The 20,911-nt window shown below is 40.5% G+C and overlaps 1 protein-coding gene across 8 annotated transcripts in view; it reads left to right on the forward strand.

The window, feature by feature from the left end:
- The window catches only part of LMO7 (LIM domain 7), a 131,041-nt gene that overhangs the window by 68,836 nt on the left and 41,294 nt on the right, over positions 1 to 20,911 (forward strand). For 7 of the 8 annotated variants that reach the window (XM_056328295.1, XM_056328294.1, XM_056328297.1 and 4 more), the window contains exons 5-8: positions 17,408 to 17,438; positions 17,837 to 17,950; positions 18,239 to 18,437; positions 19,589 to 19,841. In XM_056328295.1, coding sequence (XP_056184270.1) covers positions 17,408 to 17,438; positions 17,837 to 17,950; positions 18,239 to 18,437; positions 19,589 to 19,841 — 597 coding nt within the window. Of the gene's footprint in view, positions 1 to 17,407; positions 17,439 to 17,836; positions 17,951 to 18,238; positions 18,438 to 19,588; positions 19,842 to 20,293; positions 20,594 to 20,911 lie in introns of all 8 variants that reach the window. The other variant, XM_056328302.1, reaches the window with a different exon arrangement.

The raw sequence follows: 20,911 nt of genomic DNA on the forward strand, positions 1-20,911 counted from the left end.
TGCTAAATCAATTGAGGATTCTACCACTGTTAAGCTTTAACAGGTATGGAATATTGTGTTCAGAGGTATTTGAAAACGTGAATAAAGTCATGGTAGGACTCTTAATCTAGACCAGTATCTGACTACTTCTATGTCTGATCAGGTTGTGCAGTCACGGGGAAAAATGTTATTATGACTTCTTAAGAACTTAACATTTGATGGTTTTTCATCAAGGCATTTGAAATTTTAGTAAAAGCTTCATGAGAATAATAAATGAGAATGGCTGAAATTCTCTTGTAAATACATGTGCCAGCTTGATTTCATATACTATATTCAGCTTCATTACTTAAAACCTACTTTTGCTCTAAAAAGATCACTTAATTTGAGAGGGTTTTGTTACTGATTTTGGCATGGGTAATGTAACTGCAAGATCACACATCAGATGGTTATGCAGAAGGCACGCCCACCCAGACTGAGTAAGCGCAGAATGAGATGCATCGGTAATGATACTCCTCTGCTATGCTCATCCTGCAAACCACTCTTTTTTCTGTGCAGAACATTTTATTCTTTGAAATCTGAGCTCCTTTCTTATATTGAATATTGACTGTTATTGAGAAATCATACAAAAGTCACGTAGCACTGGTAATTTATTAGTGTTTGCCATTTCATTGCCATGCTCTTCTTCCTTCAAGAGGAAAAAAATTATCTTGCAAAAGGATACTTCTGTTCTTATTAACAACATTTTGTCTTTCTGAAGCGTTTTCCTCTTTGAGCTGTGACCAGATTTTTTAGTTTAAATCAGTCTTCTCTATAACTGTTTGTATAACTTATGACTGTGTTATCAAAAAACCTGTACAGAACTCTCCAGTTGTCCAGGTGGTGTAGTCAGTCTAGGGTGGTGATCATCACCAAAATGATGTGAGTGCATTTGTAAATAATTTCTCTTATTTTTGGTTCAGTATTATTTTTCATTGATCAGGTAAGAATTTAAATCTACAAATCCATGGACTGATGGCACCAAACAACACAAGTCTGCGTATCTGAGCTTTGCTTGCTTGGGTGCCACATGAGCGATGAGTGCACAGTACCTGCTCTCGGCTGCGCGCCAGGCTGGCAGCACAGCAGGACCTGCCGGCCCATTCCAGTGGTGCTGGCAAGCCAGGCAGAGGGGTGTGCTTGTTCAGACTCTCAGAATAAAACAAAGCAGGTACTCCGTGCTTATGCTGTGTTAGGTGTTTGCCAAAGCTGCTTGATAAACTGCCTTTCTTTAATGGGCAGCATGGGTTTTATCAGGAGAAAAGCTGAGATGAAAAAGTTCCTGGTTTTCTCAGCTAGTGTATTTACACGCTGGGGCACTGCAGGGAAAGGGCAGAGAAGTGGGGGGAAAGCTGGGCAAAGGTGCACCTTCAGTAAGTTTGCAGATGACACTGTGTTGGGGGGAGTGTTGATCTGCCTTAGGGCAGGAAGGCTCTGCAGAGGGATTGGAGCGATGGGCCCAGGCCAGTTGTATGAGGGTCAACAAGAAGTGCCAGGTCCTGCATTTGGGTCACAACCCCAAGCAATGCTACAGGTTTGGGGGAGAGTGGCTGGGAAGCTGCCTGGTGGGAAAGGACCTGGGGATGTTCGTTGACAGCCAGCTGAACATGAGCCAGCAGTGTGCCCAGGGGCCAAGAAGGCCAGCAGCATCCTGGCTTGTGTCAGAAACAGTGTGGCCAGCAGGGATGGGGCAGTGCTTGTCTCCCTGGACTCAGCACTGGTGAGGCCCCACCTCAAACACAGTTCTGGACTCCTCACTACAAGACAGACATTGAGGTGCTGGAGTGTGTCCAGAGAAGGTCAATGAAACTGGTGAAGGGTCTGGAGCACAAGTCTTAATGAGGAGCAGCTGAGGGAACTGGGTTAGTTTAGCCTGGAGAAAAAGAAGCTGAGGGGAGACCTTATCACTCTCTACAACTACCTGAAAGGAGGTGGTAACAAGTTGGGTGTTGGTCTCTTTTCCCAATTAACAAGCGACAGGACAAGAGGAAATGGCTTCAGGTTACACCAGAGGAGGTTTAGGTTGGATATTAGGAAAAAATTCTTCACTGAAAGGGTGGTCAGGCATTGGAACAGGCTGCCCGGGGAGTAGTTGCTGTCCCTGCAGGTATTTAAAAACTTGTATATGTGGTGTTTAGGGACATGGTTTAGTGGTGGGCTTGGTGCTAAGTTAGTGGTTGGACTCAATGATCTTAAAGGTGTTTTCCAACCTAAATGATTCTGTGTTTCTGTGAAAGCTGCTGTGTTAGCTTAATTCTGGTTCAGGAGAGGTGGGGAAGCAGTGAACACTGGTAACTTCTTCTTGTCTCCTGTTGCCGAGGAATGTGTTTGTGTGGTTTCTATCATATACAAATGACGTATAGCTGTCTGATTCGTCAGAGGAAAGAGAGAAGGTCACTTTTATCTTCCAGTGAAGGAAAGTTCTTGATGAACATATACCAAAGGCATGCGTACCTAACTCATGGAAGGAGCTTTTGTTTGCAGAATTTTTGTCAGGAAAGCAAGTATGTTCAAGCTCCTAGAAACTGTTTGGTCAAGCTTAATTGCGTGTAGGTTTTGGCGTACAATGTTTAATGGAATATGTTCCTGTTTTTTGTGTATCTGTAGTTGCAGGAGAGACTGGGCTCCTTATAAGTTGAAATAAAGAGCAGTGAAAACAGTAGAAGAAAACTACTAAACAGTGGTTTTTTTCTACCTTCACCCATGAGACAGTACTCCAGCTAATTACTTCAGATTACTTCAGCTCTTAGTAGTGTGGCTTCTTTGTCAATGCTACATGTTTATTTATGAAGGCTCCTTTCAGTTTCAAAATAAGTGTGTTAAGGTTAATCTTCACCTGTAATATGTTCTAGAATCTGCTTTTACTGTAAATGAAAAGGGTGTAGCATCTTCTGAGTTTCTTTCTAGTTCCTTGGCCGTAGGTGGTCTGCATGCGACCGCTGCCATTGTTTGGAAGAGCCTTCTGAGAACTCTCCAACTAATTTGGGATACCCGGTGAAGATGCTTTCTCACTGTTCTCATTCTCCGCTGCTCAGATGTCTCTGCCAGGCAACTCACAAAACAAACAGCAACACTGCATCCACCTCAAAGAGTGCACGCTTTGAAGTAGAGGGCAGGTGACGGTTATAAAAGCTTAACCTTTAATGGTATTACAAAAGGTAGCTGCAGAGGTTTCCATGCATTTGCTTATTAAAGTGAGTAATGCCCTGATCCTTAAATACAAAAAAAATAATTACTGGGTAATTATTAGAAAAAATTACCTTGTCCTTTCCTTGGTCATGGAGGATATAGCAGAAATTAGTTTACAGCTTGTATTTGAAAACCTCTGGTTCTTCAAGTGATGGACAACGTAGCAAGGCACAGGGATGGAGACAAGAGTATAAGACAAACTGGGTATGGAAGGTCAACTTAAAAGACTTGTAGAAGAGAGTGGGCAGAAAAAGCTTGGTCATTAAACAAAGCAAATTGCAGTCTATTCTTTGTACCTGCAATAAAATTAATGATTATTTAAGAGAGTAAATACTGTGATATTGTGTTCATTGGATAATTATACGTTTGATTTTTTTTATAGAGAATTGTTTTTTGATTTGACTAAAGCACTTGTACCTCTGGTGGTGCTCCCTTGGCCAGTCTTCAACATGTGAAAGCACTTGGGCAAGGCTTGGTTGTACCCATGAAATACAGGATCCTCTATGCAATCCAAAATTAGCAAAAATAAAAGCCTTTCTGAAGAAAGCAGAATTTCAAACTGGTTTTTATTTCTGTAAGTTGCTTTGGAATCATGTGCGTGTTAGTGAACATATTTTTGAGGGGAACTGGTATGACACTCAAAACGAGCGTACTTGAAATTTTGCACATTGTAAATCAGCACCGAATGAATTTAAATGTGCACTTATGTATTTTAAAAGGCCTGTTTACTTCACATCCAGTCTGCTGATTTCTGTGCTATCAGCATTCATCAATGCTAAAATTTCAATGTCGCCACTTAAAAAGAGAAGTGATTTGGGAGTGCTTCTGACGGGAGTTTGTTTCTTCTCTTGCAAAGAATGATACCTCTGTGCTTTTAATTTATTGTTCTTTTCCTCATGGCTTTCCTTTTTGAAGCATTGCCTGTTTTTTGTTGGTAACTTCATTATACAAAAATACTTCAAATATTGTCACCTGTATACCTGTCTTGTGTCTATTGGGGTTTTTCCTTTGGGAGCTTAAGTAATAACTATGTTACTTTTAATAATAGTTCAAATAATTGCATACTTGACATTCTGTCCAGAGTTCATACAACAGTTCTGGACTTCATTCCCTAGGAAAAGCTTCCACAGATTCTTCTCTACCTGAAAAAAATTTTGCAGTGCATACTTTTACGTGGACTCAATGTGCTGTTTTCTAAGGGAAGAGCTTTAAATGCAGTGTGGCAGAAGACTTCAGATTCATCTTCTTTCTATTTGAGCAATAAACACCCAACTATTGCAGTGATTCTGAATTAGTGTCTTCCAATAAATTAGCATCAAACAGATGGCTGATTTGTTATATCATGAGCTGGTTTTGATAGTACTGATTTATTTTATTAAAGATGAGGCTTGCATAACTTACAATGCAGTATAAGCTATTTTTGAGTATCTTAGAAAATTTGTGCACTGTACTAATCTGCCATGAACGTATTTCCTTGATGATGAAGACTGTCACATGTCTTCGTACCTTCACTTGCTTAAAAAAAAATATACAACAGTGATTTTTATTAAATTTATGTTTAAAATGTATACTCTAGCAGGTTAATTGGGCCACTAACAGCATCTATACTGAAATGTAGAGAGGATAATATGTTAAGAGCACTCCAACTTTTTCGTGGCCTTCTCCACCTATCTAATGCTACACAGCAAGAAAGTGAAAGTATATTGCAAAAAACTTCCAGTGTTCTGTGGATAATGCAGTCAACGGTTTTCCGTCTGGCAACCAAACATGATGATAACGCTCAAGGTTATCTCCCATACATGCTATCTGTGGGTCAAAGGGTGAAGGTATTTCCATCCTGTTCTTTTCTCCTGTACTTTATGGTGCTTGCTATAGGTGCAGTCGAGTTTTGTGCGTTTTGACAGTCTGTTCCTGAATGATGTATCTTCCTCTCATTGGAGGATGCAACTGGTTATTCCTCCATTGCAGTGTGTTAAGTTCTTCTTGTAGCTTTGTTAGCCTGGAGGTGAAAAGGAGGAGGGGAGACCTTGGCAGTTATTCTTAGTCACAGTGTTGCAGCGTGCACCTTGGTGATGAGACCTCTGAGATGGTTTCCTGTGTGATTCTTCCCTGACTGTCATTTGTTTCAGGTAGGCTACACTAGAATTAAGTGTAATCAAGAGGAGAAACATCAGATTAGTTTTATTGAACTGCCTTTGCATTTCTCATCCTGTTTGGATTATCAGTCGTAATTGGGGGATGATAAGGTCTTGGTTTTCATTGAATTGTAAAACAGTGAATATAGTGACAGCACTGGTTTTGTTGGAATTTCTCAGTTAAATAGGGATAAAAGCTTGAGATCTAAAGGTCTGCTTCTGTAGGCATTTTAAAGGTAGGAGGTCAGCATTTAGCAGTTGTTAATGCAGCATGCATACTGCCCCTTATGGTGAAGCTGAGCCTTGTAGCAAACTGGTGCCATCAACATACTTGGCAGTTTAACTTGATTTAATCTTTGCAATGATTAAAAACAATAATGATTGCCATTCACAGGGTTTTTCAAGAGACTCTTAGTCTTCAGAAGCTGTGGGTTCTTAGATAAGGGTCTTAAGGTTCCTGTTAACCTGACCTGGGTCAAAAAGACTGCTTCATCTTTGTGTAGAAATGATGAGGATTGTTGGGGAAAGGTTTTGTGGAATAGCCTCTTCCAGAGCCCAAGGGTTACTTTTCTGTTATGCTGGCTCTGAAGCTTGATTGACTTCTGGGAAGTATAGCTTACAGTCACCGTGTGCGTTTTAAGGAGGCTGCTTCTGCAGTGTTTCATCTGGCTAGACAGTTGGTGAAATTCTGCAGATGACTAACTGTAGTTTCCAAGAGTTGGTGTATGTAGTATCTCCTTTCTCATGAGAAGGAAGAGTCCTAATTTAGCATTTACTCATGCACTCATTAAAGATGTTGGGAATATTGCCATGGCCTCACTTGGAGCAGAATCGGAGTGTTTTGTTCCACTCCACTCCCTCCCTACCACCAGACTTAGTTGTAATAGCTTGCTGGAGCATTTTGGTGGTGTCTTAATTGGTGTATTAAGCTTTTTTTTTTCCCCTTCAGTCATCAGTTTTGTGGTACAAATTACATACTTCATGAGTACCACTGAAAGAGAGGTGTGAGATCATCTATAGTCTCCTGGCTGGGATTGTTTTCCCATATCATTAATTTTGTTCAAGTTTTTATTCTCAGACTCCTCTAACTTTACAACAGAAACTCTCAAGTGACTAATAGCGCATTTCGTTTCAGTAGGTTGGGATGCTAAGAACTGATGTACATTCTCCAACTTCAGAGTTACATGGTCAAACTAGCTTAACTGCCCATCCCCCCTCCTTTTTGCCTCCCACACAGGCTTTCTAACATTCTGGCATAGCAAGTATTTGGACTTTTACCCATTCTCTCACTTTGCAGTAAAGAAGCATTCATTTTTCCAGCATTAAAAACTTGGCCAGAAAACCTGGCCCAAAAAGTTTAATGTTTTGAGCAAATGTTTAAAAATACCCTCTGACTTGGCCGCTGTAGGTAGCCTTGAAGCACGGTTGTCTACTGGGTTGTACAAATTACTTTTCCCCCAAAAAAGCTAATAAAAAAGCTACTACTTATTAATATTGATAGCAACAAATTGAATTTTGCAATCTCAAATGTTACAGAAATAAATCTGAAGCCATAAGGAACCTGAGTAAGAATAGTTACATCTTTAAGGAGCTCCCTTACGTATGAATGTTGCAGGAGCTGAGGATGGAAGGTGAGAATTGTAGTAAATATGGAAAATAATATCTGCTTATCTTCGATCTTGTCTGTCCCCCAAAACAAAAGGGCACATTCTGACTAAGACTAGTAGACTTTGTGTATTTTACTTGATTTTTGTGTCTTGTTCTGAAATTGTGTTGCTATTTCACACCATGTTTTCTGGGAGAGCTGGTTCAAGGGAATACATCCTCTCTCAGTATTCCCTTCTGATAAGGGTGAATAGGTTAACATTTGATTCTGCATTAAATGAAGTGCACTTCCCTGGCTCTATATACATCTTCAGAAATGAAGGCAGATCAAGAAAACAAAAGAAATAATTGCATTGTGTACCTCATTTTTGGGCATATATGCCTCTAACTAAGTTAACGGAGAACTGACTTCAATTGAAGGAAGGCAGGTTCAGTCTATTCTATACTTTTGTGCTCGGTGTGATGAGTGATGATGTTGTGCTCTTTGTTGCCAGGGTAACACAAAGAAACACAGAGAAAATATGGCAAAATTTCAAAAAGGAAGCATTATAATTTCTTCAGTGCTTCTTATTTACTTGTGAAATATTTTGCCAAAATATTACTGAGAAAACCCAGTAGTCCTTTAAAGTTTTTATTCTGAATGTAGGGACTAAACTAAATTATGCAGTCATGCAGCAGTGATTTATTTCTACTTAAAGACAAATTCCAGTATCACTACAACTTTTTTCCAAAATCTTTATCGTGGAATAAACTGCGCTTACCTTGTACCTCCATTTTGTCCATTTCTATAAATAAACCTAAATTCTTTCCAGAATCCTAGCTCTGTGACACTTTCCCAAAAGCTGTGCTTTTAGTAATCCCTATTTTAAATGCTAAAGTATTTGTTCTTTAATAATATGACAAACGTTGAAAATGAAAAGGGGCTGGTGTAGGCACTGCACCAGTTGTCTGTTCTCCTGTACTGTGGTTTAGCCAGCACTGTGCTGGAGTTGCTCTAGGGGCAAAAATGAGCCATCGGGAATCTGCCAGGTGACTCCCAGGCGCTGCATATCCCACGTACCCCAAAAATGGAGGGGGTCTGTCTCCTCTCTGGAGAATATATCCATCCTCATGCGTATACCCGACGTTTTTGGGTCTTGGCTCCCCTGAAGAGATGGTGACGGGAGTGGACTGAAGTCTGGATTACTTCCCACTCACTGGCCATGGATAGGGCATCTGTAGTTTCAGCTGTGAGTCACCTCTGCATTGAATTGTTTTCTGTGTATGCGTTACAACAGCAACCGAGCTGATACCTTCTTGGACTGGTGAAACTTGATCTGAGCACAGGCGTGAACACAGGAATACCCGGTACAATTTACTGTCAATCATCTTTTTTTCTTTACCAGTGGATATCTTCATTGCCAAATATCTGGTATAAATTATACAGTATAGACTTGAGTTTTGGTTTTTATCTTTTTTTGCACACCCCAAGAAATTAAATAAACCTTCCTATTGAGTGTTACGAGCTATGGTAAACTGATTGGCTTACATACGTAAGGCACTTGTACATCACCACCTGTTTGCTTGACACAAAAATAACAAAGGATTAAATTTACCACATTTTTCCCTGGGCATGGAGCAAGGGAGGAGATTGAATGCAGGAGGTTGTTTGGAGTTTGGGTTTTTTTTTTCCCTCCTCTCTGGTTATAGAGGTTATAAAAATCTGTCTCTCTGAGCAAGCAAAGTTGTATAACTTGCCAAATCCTAGCTCTTCCCGAGGGACCACCTCTTAGTGCTTTATCCAAATTGAACAATTGTATTAATCCTGGGGGTCAAGGGTAAGAGAGTGCACTCAGGCAGTTGCTATGGAGTAGTTGGTAGATGGAAATTTTTTTGCCCTACGTTACCTTGCAGTAACTTGTTTATCTGTACCCAGAATTGGTGCAGAGGTGTCTAAGCGATGCTTAGAGGGAATAAATGAGTCTGTATTGAGGGCTGTTCTACAAATTTACCTCTGGTATTGGCCTTTGGGAAGAGGTGATATTGAAATACTTCAGTTAAGTGGAAGAGGAGTGGGAGTAAAAAAGGACACCAATTCTGGAAATACTTGATTTAATAATGGCAAAGAGGCATCAGGCAATAGAGAAGGTGAATTTTGGTATTGAAAAAATGGGAACTGTGAGTTGCCATGGTTGCTGCAGCTTAGCTAAAGCAAATAACATACTTCATACAGAATATTTTCTTTTGTAAAATGCTGTTGAACTATTTCTGTGCTAGTGAACAGCAGCAACTTCATGTGGTTTTGTATGTATTTCTAAAAACTTACAGGGTTGCACTTAATTGCTGATTTTGATAACTTATTTTTCAGAGTGACTGCACAGATATACCAGCTATTCCTTTTGGAAAGAATGCTAGCACAATCGCGTGTTCCCCATGTGGATTCCTCTTCAAATTAATCAATGAAATTTACATGATATGGTCTAGGTGGTTTTGTTTTTTTTTTTTTTTGGGGGGGGGGGGGAATGAAGGTAAAGGATGTTAAGAAAAATTTCTTCATCCAAAGGGTTGTCAAGCATTGCTACAGGCTGCCCAAGGAGGTAGTTGAGGCACTGCCCCTGGATGTATTTAAAATATGTGTAGATGTGGCACTTAGGGACATGGTTTAGTGGTGGACTTGGTAATCGTGTTTGCACGTTGGACTCAATGATCGTAAAGGTCTTTTCCAACCTACGCAGTTCCATGATTCTGTGATCCTCAAAACTAAATGCAAGAGAAGTTAATGTAAGTAATGATCTCGATGATCAACAGAATGAGCTCAAGTCTGTTTGCTCTTTGGAGAGGAAGTTTAAAATCTGAAAATTTTGAAAAGGTACAAGGAGAGGAAAAAGGTAGAAGTTGTAACATTTATTATAATCCTGGGGGGTCAACTGAATTGTACAGGTTTAAAAAAAAAAAAAAAAAAAAGGCAACAGGGCAATAGAAGGAGGAGAGAGTCAGCACATTAATATGTCCAAGTTCTAAAGACTGATACTTCGGAAGTTACAAAAATCTATAGGGTGTGTAAGTAATGATATGATGGCTTTCAAGCTATTTAAATTGCTTTGTATTTTGAAGTGTTTTGATATTTTTTTTCTTGAAAAGCAATTAATTTCACCTCTGAAATTCGAACATCCTCTTGAATCTGAACAAGCTGTTTGATTTCCTTTGAGAACTCATAACACTCCATGTGAGCTTGGAGTCAACTCCACAACTTCTAATTCTTTCTGCGGAGTCCATCATTTCTCATAAAAGTCAATGGATGGTCTCATGCTGCTTGGTCAAAGTATATGACACACGATTGGCAGCTTTCAGAAATAAAATACCCACTATTTACTTAGGTACCAGTCTAGGCCTGGAATTTAAAGTAACAAATACAGACCAGAGAGGAATTCTAGATTAGGCCTGGAAAAACCAACCAACCACCCAAAACAACAGAAGAAATACCTAGTTTAATTACCTGTAATCAGTGAAGCTGCTGACTTCTAGGTGTTTTTAGGAATAGAGTGAGGAAAAAAAACACCAAAAGGGACCAGTCAACAAAGCTACGCTAATTATAAATATTTTAATTGTCTTTAATATGGTTTAATATTTGAGCAGGAAGCTGCAGGTTCCTATCAGTCTCCTCTTTCTCTGCAAGTTGTTGCTGCAGCAATGGTCCATCTCTCTTCCCTTGCCCACCCCTGAGATGAGAGCCAAAGAGTGCTCAGGTTATCTGACAGGCTATTCTGCACAGGCGTATTCTTCTGGGATAGTTTTGTGGGTTTTATTTTTATTTTTTATTTGGCAGGTATGCCTTCTGCCCTACACAATCATGAATATTAGTTTTCCCTTTGGGAGAACCTGTAGATTAGACCGAAGTATGAGGAAGCTGGCAGAGATGGCCTACCCAGGGAGAGGTCGGAAAAGAGCTTGAGGAAATGGATAATGTTAGTGTCCGGTGACTCGTTGGGGCTGATGCACATGTCTAGAAGTGCCTGTTTTTGTTTTGATAAGGAATTTAAGAATAGCATGGAAGCATAATGGGTTGAGATCAGCAAGGAAGCACCATGCTCAAGAGGCAGTGTGAGAGTTCAGGCTGAGATGGACAGGGGCACATTCCCATGGAGGGTGTTGGCCGGTTGTGTTCCCTCTCCACCTTTCCCCTCTTGGGCTTCCCTTCTCCACTCCTCAGCCCTTCATTAGCAGGGGAGGGTGTGGGGTGGGGACAGGCTGCTTGGTCATCAGGGCCCACAGAGCCCCTTGTCAGCCAGTGTTTTTGTAGGGGCATGGAGAAATGATTTTACCATCATTTTATACCGGACTCTGTGAGCTATTACAATGTAAGTGGCACTGGGTCCAGTGGATGTGTTGCTATGGTAAATACCTGGGCTTTTTATAGTCAAATAGAAAGGTGTGTATCCAAAAACTGTTCTCAAATGCCGCAGCCGAAACCCGACTGTTTTACTTCCAGCAATCACGGCAGTGAGCTGTGGCTCTCGGGGTTGAGTATCATTTAGCTCAGAATCCAAGTGCTGGAGGAATGTCCTCATGTTTCAGTACCCATGCAGCAGCCCCATCTTTCACCGGAGCCTTTCTATTCTCAGCAACACGTGGGAATTCAGTGAAATCCGATAACTGCAATATTAATAGCAGTTGAGTAGGTGGCCAAAGAGGTTGAAATTTAGCACAAGCCCGCTGCTAGTTGGACAGCCAGCATTCGTCTCCTGTGCTGCATACCTCAGCAGGGGTGGAGAATCCTTCAAACCCTCCGACGTCCTCTGCAAAAGTGTAAGTAAAGCTGCTTGGTGTCGGGCTAGAGCGCCTGGAGCTCGGCAGGGTGCTCGGGAGCAGGCTTGTTCTGCAGCCTGCTGATCTGCTCCGGCTCCCAGGCCAGGGCATGGCTTTTCCAAGTCCTTCAAAGGACATCTAGGTGGTGGAGCTACTGCCTTGGTGGAAGGAACCTCAAAGGAAGAGCACCGTTACTTTTTTTTAAAGTAGAAATCTGTTCAAGTCCTGTGTTCATGGCATCTGTGGTACAGAGGAAAGGATGGAAAACAGATAGCTTTGGCAGCTGTTGGGGTTTCTGGAGTATTCATCACCAAGGGAAGGGTTTGGCTCTGGGCAGGGTGCATTTGTCACTGGCACATTCCTTTCTATCAGTGGGAGTGTCTCTGTCCCTTCTTTCTCCCTGTAAATGGGTTTGGATTTGTCTTATCTCTTTGGGCATGACTGCATGGCCTCTTCGCAGTAGATAACCCTCATTTAGGGGAGGGGAATACTCTGATCTAGCAGTTTTGTTTTGTTTGTTTTTTTTTTAATATATTGTAGATTGATATCTATATTTTAAATATGTTTCCGTATGAGAAATAGACCCCCAGAAAGCCACATCTGAACATGATGCTGTAAAATATTCTTCCAGAATTTTGCTCAGACTTCTATTATCTTGGATATGGTGTTGAGCTCCACGTTGATGTTCTCTCTGGAAAATAACGAAGTGAAGTGCCAAAACAGATTTGACGTTATGAGTTGCTAGTTGCTGGAATTTAATACGTGCTAGGATGGGGGGGAACTGAACCATATAATGTGTTAAGAAAACAAAATCCAAAGTATTGAGTTTATTTGTTTAAATGTTTTGAAAGAAGTCAAACCTAAACATAGCAACTTAAAATGCACTGCTCTTGTAAGAAGGCACAAGGAGGGGTGTCTGTGTAAGCATCAGCATTGCTAGTGGATATATTTTATAATTGGTTGAAGTTTAGTTCATGATTTCTTAAGGTACTGTGGTCTGCTAGCTACTGTAAGATTTGCAAATGTCTTGTACAATTTTTTTTTTTTTTTAATTTTTAAAATATCTTAAGTGCATTAAAATAATCCTAGCAAGCTGTTCTCAATTTGTGAAGCTAAGCATCGGCAGATGAACGGGAAGCACAGAGTGCCTTTGGCTGGGGTTTTGTCACATGGGGACTCTCTTGGTAGTAACATGTGGAGCAGGGTCCTCCTCCACTGAGCCCCCTGCCCCGTTCCTCTGCGGCAACATGTTACCTCTGCCCTGGTGCTGATGCAGTTGCTTGTACGAGTGTGCTCTAGAACCGATGAGCAAGTTAATTTGGAGTTTGAAAATGTGTATTAGGAAAAACCCACACAAAGAAATGGGCACAGCCCTCTAGTCCTGATGGGCAGTGTAGAACCGCAGTGTGATTCAGTCGTGTTGGCATAACCACGGGGGCAGCAAACAGGAGCAGCTGGAAGGGAAAGAGAGACCAGGAAATCCTTGAGCTAGAGCTGCTGCCAAAGCCTTTGTATTGCAGGCTAGGGCCTTGGTGACTAATTCTGCTATTTAACCTTGAGCAAACAGCAGAGCTGAGAGTAAATTCCTTGAGCTGCAGCTCAGCCTACTGATCTGCCCTGTCACTTTGCTTTATTCTTGTAGAGTGGTCCTTGTTACAGAAACATCACTTGGTCCCTGCTGGCTGGGCATAAGTGATGTTTGTGAATATGCATTGTGGATCAGATATAACAGAAGTATTTGGTCTTGAAGCCTATCACCTACTAACAAGTGAGCCCTGCTTCTGTCCCATTTCTCTTTTTTTCTGTTTGCAAAAAGATTGACGTAGATAATACGATTTACATAGAAAGTATTATTTCTCCACAGGTTGTTATTTCACACCTTTTTGCATCAGTGTTCAATGGGGATTTGTGCAGTGGTGCTTCACAATTATAATATCCCCGACATGTTGTTATCTCATGGCCTTTAGACTTTCATGCTGTGTTTGATAGATTTTTTTTTTTCCCAGCATGGCTAATCTTGAAGCTGTACATAAACTTGTATTGAAACCACTGCCAACAATTAAGGTTCACACTTTGTGAATTAAAGTTGTACAATTTGGAGACCTCTTTTTTAGCTGGGGTTTAGCGTTGGGGTTAGGTTAGGTAATGCAAAGGATCAGCGTTGCTTTTCTTCTAAGCTTCAGAATGAATGCTAAAATGCTGAGACTAGCAGGAGCAGATGAAGTATTTGTAAGAAAATTCTTTCTGTGAGATCTTAACTACTCTCCTTAGCAGCTTCCTTTCTTTAGTTCAGACATCTTTGGCAAAGTTACATTGATAGTGAAAGGAGATAAAAACCTCTGGGAAGAGAAGATAATGTTTGAAATGACACAAAGTGATTTAATAAGTGGTGCATCATCATTTGGAGAGGAACCCGCTTCTTCCAGCAGATTGTTTTTGGGATGCAGCCTTGGCTGTGCCCTCCTGAGCAAAGCAGCAGCCTGCTTATAACTTTCAGCATAAGGCATTCATTTATTCAAGTCAGAAATTAGGTTACACAGTAATATTTTCATAAAGAATACAGTCTGCACCAACTGGGTTCTATGACACTTTTGGATGAAAACATCAAAAAGCAGGCATCCTTCACAGCTGCCCAGCGTAGGATTGACATTTGTTTGCATTGGTGAAGATACTTCAGCAACTTCATTTCCTGTAACAGTTTTTGTAGGACAGGTGTTTCTACAAGTGTGTGCACTTCAATGTTATAGACTTACATTCAAAACAAGGTGGTTCTCCAGGAGTGTTTAAAAAGCTTAAACGCTACATTGCTGTAGTTATTGCACTCCACCCTCTGATTTCTTCCAGTACAGTGTGAGAAACTAAGTGTTTTCAGCCCTGTGTTTTTAGAGCCACAGCTGTGAAGGGTAGCAGAGGTGGGAGCAGGAGCTCGCTGTTGGGTGGCAGCACGTTGTCAGAGGAGGCAGGGTCATGTCACAGCAGCAAAGAGCTGGCTGTGCTTGAGGCTGGTGCCTATGTCTTGTCCCCAGCTATGAACTGCAGTTGTTCAGAGTTATACACAAGACCTCAGTTGAATTCTTTTAATAGTACTGCATAGTATTTACATTCTGATAAAAACTTCATGGAGAACTTCTATTTAATGTAATTATTTCATTTTGTATTTTCATTTACTGCAGTTGAGTTAAAATCTTTTTTTGTTTTCATGCTCACAGAAAAGTCATTCCTCTTAGAAGCTCTTCAGCTTGTATCACATTTCTATCCAATAGATATTTGCCCAGCTATTTTAAATGTGATGTACTGGAGGGCAACTGGGCAATGGCTTGTTCACATAAGCTCAGATGTGCATCATGAGCTTGGCCAGGTTGTACATGTAAAAGGCTCTTTATTACTTCACTCAGAATGTTGTTAGCAAGTGGACCCAAACTGCATCTTCTGCAAGTTGCATGCCTCAGAGGAGAAGTAGCTGTGAAGTTCGTAGGTGACAAATGACTTCTAAGGTCTTCCAGTAAGATAACAGCATTGCTTCTTTATTTAGGATTTTGTGTGTGTGTGTGTGTGCGCGCGCATGCGTGTGCGTGTGTCTGATACATGAGGAACTGATTGTTATAGATTATCAGGGGTTTTCTTGTTTTGGTTTTTCTTCTGCTCAGACTATGTCTATCATGGCAAGCTGCTGAAAAGGTTTAGTGACCAATAGGTGTAGTTTAAAGAAGTAGAGTAGTAAATACCAAGTGAAGAAACTTTGCTCATGAGGTGTAAAGCAACTTACCTGTCTGCTTCTGTTAGCTGAGCAAACATGTGAATGGAGCACAGTTGATCATTCAAGTGCGTGAAATACCTCCCTGCCTGCATTTTGAGTCTCAACTGTGCTCGTTTGTTTACCTGAACGACCTAAGTTTTGTGTTGTTTGTAACACAAGTACACAGGCCTAGTGTGTTTACAGCTATTCCAGTATAGAATGTTGATATATAGAGGTAGCTGAATGTTGCTCCTGTTGCAAGTGGTTGACCTAAATGACCCCAGAGAACTTCTGGAAAGCAGATGTGGATATCATCATGTCCTGTCATGTAGCTTTGCTCTACATGAAGACTGGAACGTCCTGGATACAGGGTCCAGCTGACTAAGGGCAGAGTTTTTCACTCCTTAGTAGACTGCTGAAGTTTGGAAGCAGACTTTATGGTATCCTTAGCAAGGGCATGCATAGCCTCAGCTTTTGTAATTGCAAATAACAGCAGAAATCCTGCTAATGAAGGGTTTTTAGACCTTGAAGTTGAAGAATGTAAACCTTTAGAGTGCTCTCCATTGGGTATAAGAAATTTAATGGTGATACAGAATAATTTTCCATCCTCTGCTTGGGAAACCAGCCTGTCTTTAGTCAGCACATTAGGTGACAGCCATGGTCCTGCAACATTGGCATCATAAAAGGAATCCACGTACTGAAGAAAAGGAAGAGAAAGTTTTTTTCAGAAATAGTCTCCAGTGGGAAAAGAACAACAATGTGTGTTTAATATTTTATTTTTTTTTTTAAAAAAGTGTAAATAACTCATGTTAAAGGAGAAGGGTACCTCTTTATCTATGAGAAGGAGGTCACTGACTACAAAGCCAGTAGCATCTCTGGCATGGGATATTAAGGAAGCTGCAGGCAAGGACTCCGCAGGTCAGAGCCATCTCAGGACGTTGTGTTCTTGGCAGCCTGATTTCTCTATGGTGTGGGGACAGCCAAGGCATTACAGTCACACCACGTGGGAGTGGGCACTCTTAAACTACGAAGAGAGAGAGATGGTCTGTGTCCCTGACAGTTGTCATGTTGCATCAAACATTTTATTTCCATTAATAGTGCCAGTTATGCTGTCCAGGCCCTGTCATCATTTTGCTAACTTGTAACTGTCCCCTGAAGTTTATGCTGTGTTTTCTCTGCAACCTTTGACTAGATTTTTCCTAGACAGCCAGAAACAGCTTTTTTGTTTAAACCCCTTCACCATGCTTAATGTGTGCATTGGTGCACTTCTGAGGTGTGCCATAAATTGGCTATATGTGTGTGGGGGGGGAAAAAAATCTTACTAGTGTTAGTGATTGCATATTTATTTAATATTTTTGAGAAACACTCATCTTACATAAAAGTATACCAAACTGCTCCTTCCAGCCCTACAACATCTCTCTCCAGGTGTTCCGGTTTCAGTTGCTCTTTTTTTTTTTTGTTTGTTTGAAAAAATCTCACTAGTCTGAATTGTTCTCTGTGTCTGAGGCAAATATTTTAGAAAACATAGTATGATCAGCGAAAATAATAATTGAATCTGCTTTCATATGGAACTGAAGATCTTCCTGGCTAATAGGTGCTGTATTTCACTAAGTCATTAGTTTGTTGTCCACTCTTTATTTTGTTGGTAACTAAAAACCTTAGCTAACTAAAAAACCCTAGGGCCTTTCTGAGTACCTGTCAAATCAGAAACTATAGTAGATAAACTAGTTTCTTGCTTTAATAAATGAAATAGTACAGAGTTATGACTATGAATTCAAAGTAAAATGATTTTGATTTCTTTCGGGACATAGTTGCATATTTTATACTGGTCTCTAATTGGGCTTGAAACCTTATAAATATTGAATAATAATTAAGTTTTAAATCAAGGTATTTTAAAACGTTTTGTTTTGTTTCATTTTTCTCACCCCCTGCCCTGCTTCAGACCAGAGGAGACCAACAGAAGAGTGAAAAATGTAAGACACGCCTACTACAATGTTTTCTGAAAGAATTTCACACTAATTCTGACTAAATATTTTTAAAACACTTTTGTTTATGGCACTATCACGTTTACCTTGTTCTTCAGCTGTTCATTTATCTGATAGAAATTAGTGCCGTCTTACAGTGATCTCTATGCAGCTTACATTCCCAAATAATTGTAATAATTACAAACAGTACTTAAATCTGCTCACTTGAGATACATGCAATGCGTTGTAACACTCTTAACTGGTTTTAATGGAGATCATAGCTAATACTGTAAACAATTCGTGGAAAACATCTCTAACAGCATGCTGAGATTCTTTTATACTGGTACGTGGTACGAGAGGGAAGTGATGAAGTTTGTATTTCAGGGTGGGTTTTTTGTTGTTTTTAGGTTTTGATCACATTATACTGGCTTGGCAGAAAAGCTCAAAGTAACCCTCATTATAATGGTCCGAACCTCAATCTTAAAGCATTTGAGAAGTTATTAGGGCAAGCATTGACTAAGGTAAGGAATCCAATAATCACAAAATTCAGAATCCATCTGCTCTGATTGATGTAGTAGATTGTGAAGAGCCCTGTCTTGGATTCCCTTTGGCTGGGATAAGAGAAATTTAAGACCTTCTGTTGAACCTCCTATCCAAGTTGTTGTATGTGTTATTTTTAGGGGTTTGCAATAGTCTTTGTTGAAGTTTGTGCACTCAAAATGCATTTTAAAAATTTTTGAGTGAAAACTCAAGAACAGCATTTGTATCTTAAATTATTGTAAAAGACCTTTCAAAACTTACTGTCACAGGCACTTGAAGAGTCCATCCACCTGAACAGAAGTGGCAGGGATAGTGGGTACGGTGACATTTGGTACGTTGACCGGGGAGAGCCCTTTTCATCTTCAGCTAACCATAAAAGAGACGATTCCTTTGATAGCTTGGACTCTCTTGGTTCAAGATCATCAACAAGCTTTTCATCAGATATAACCTTGAAAGGTGGCAGTGAAGGTATGGTTTCCTCTTTTAAATCTTTTGTTGACATATGTCTTATGAGTGTGGAAGAAGACAATGTATGGACCTAGTACTTGGGGTGCCCAGTATTTACATCGACTTGAAAGGCAACTCTAGTTTTGCAACTGCTGCAGTTGCGTTTTGGTTAAGCAAATATTGACCTTTAACGGCTGGCAGGAACAAAGCAATGCTCACATGAATTTTCCTAGGAAGGGTTGCTGGGACTCTTGCTCTCATTGCTGCATTAGGGTGTGTGTATGTGCAGGGTATTTTACCATAGTTCAGCAAGAGTAATTGCTGGAATTCAGATCACCTGATGGGATCACCTAAAATTCAGCAGTTGCAAAAGTCCCTTGCCGTGTTCCTCATGCGGATATGTCAAACCTTTATGTCTTCACTCCTTTTGTGAATATGCACTGTTCAGTAGGGGGTTTCCTGCCTAGGTTAAGAACTGAACAGTAGTTACTACTTCTGATAGTTTGTCATGGAAAGAAAAGTAACGGGAAGAAAGTTTGTGAGATTGGATCCCTACAGCTGTACTCTTAACCTTTTTTCCTCCCTGTTTTAAAATTCAATACCAACTTGTAGTCTAAAAAAATAGCGAGCTTTTAGATTTTGTTCCATGTGAATAACATAAAATCATTGGGCTGAGGTCACATGGAGCATTTCTGAGCCGCATGAAGCAACGTGTAGCCATGCTGCATATGTGACATACCTGGGGCTTCTACTGGGCATTAGCCTGGTGACATGAGCTTGTTGCTATATCTACTTGCTGGTAACTTGTCTTCGACAGTAAATTTGAGTGGCAAGTGTATTTTTAATTTAAAACTCCTGTGCTGTTTTATGTCTTCAGCCTAGAGGTTAGTGCTTTGTTTCCTGCAGGAGGCTGTGATAGTGAAAGAATGGAACAAATGTAGCAGGGGCATGCAAACCAAATTCAGCCTAATGGACCTTATCGCAGCATTGCCACAAACGTCTAAAAATACCTCTCCTGCTGTCCTGCTGTCAGTAGCTTGGGAGATTTGCAGCCAAAACACCCCAAATAAGGAGTTGGATTGATTTTAGAATGTACTTTTGCAAGTTCTAGCTAGAAGCTTCTGTCTAGAAAATGATGCCTGTGCCTTCCCTTTTCTCCCCTTTCTTCTAAGGTTGCGACAGTGACACAGACTCGGAACTGCCTTTCAAAATGCATGACTCCCATAAAGATGACAGGTCTTACCGTAGGATTCCTGTGATTGAACCGAAGCCTACCGCTGACTTCAATCGCTTCTTACCCAGCAAAAACAAGCAGACAGCGTATGTGCCGGCACCCCTACGGAAGAAGAGGACAGAGAGAAACGAGGACAATAGGAGGAGCTGGGCAAGTCCTGCCTACACAGAGTCAGATGCCACATTTTCAAGGTACTGGTGTACAGCCTTTTAGGACTTCTTAAATAAATTATTTCTTTATTAGTTAAAGAATAGCTGGTGTTGCTGCAGTACAAAGTAAAGCATTTGAGTTCCCTTATTTTAATGGAGGGTGGATGTTTTGGTGTGGTTGTGTGGTTCGTTTTTGTTGTTCTGGTTGTTGTTTTTTTACTTTGTTCCACATAACTAGTTTTCTGGTGTTTGAGTAATCTTTTGAGGCTGGCCAGACTCCACATAGAGGGGATTTAAATGATCTCAAATGGAAATTCATAAAAGAGACACCTATGGTTTTAGTTTCTCATTAAAGCCTTCCAAAATATGGTGGTGAATTCTGATTGTCCGGCTTCTTGGTGCATACAGATGAGATTAGTGGGCAGTTCTTGGGTTTCATCATTGCCTTCATGACTTCACTGTCTTCATTCTGTTCCTGTTTTGGTCAACCTCAGTGGACGTGAAAGGAATCCTGTAGCTTCCTGCCAAAATAGCAGAGCAGAGTGTGGTCTCACAAATCCAGCTTCCCTCCAGATGATCTATGAGTGTGACAGTGGCTCTGATTCAGAAGATGAAAGAAGGCTGCCCGACGTGGTTATGGATGACTTAGCAAAACGTAGATTTCTAGTCAGAAAGAGCCCTGTAAGCTCTGCTGCACCTGGACATCATTTCATGTTGCGCAATGACTCTCCTAAATCTTGCTCACAAGAAAATTATCCAGATGGTCCACTAGCTGCAATGCTTGAACCACTGAGGTCAGAGATACTAATCCAAGATCCAGTAACTATTGTATTACCTAAATTGCAGTCCATAAATAACTCTGTAGTGTAGCCTCGTAATTGGCATTTTAACACAGCTGATAATTGTTATGCCTTTTCTGTCAAACTTTGTATTTTTGTCGGAGGTGATAGGATGCTGATATAACCATTTAACTTTTTTTTTTTTAATGTATTTTGTTATTTCTGGTGCTGCAGTGATGGAATTGAGAACTAATTTGCTTCATTCATGAGGCTGAACTCCTGAGCCAAACAGCATGTCTTTTTGCATTCTTTATGTCAAGTTGCTGCTAAAAT

The sequence above is a fragment of the Falco biarmicus genome, chromosome 2 (genome assembly GCF_023638135.1).
Source record: "Falco biarmicus isolate bFalBia1 chromosome 2, bFalBia1.pri, whole genome shotgun sequence".
In the NCBI taxonomy this organism is placed as follows: Eukaryota; Metazoa; Chordata; class Aves; order Falconiformes; family Falconidae; genus Falco; species Falco biarmicus.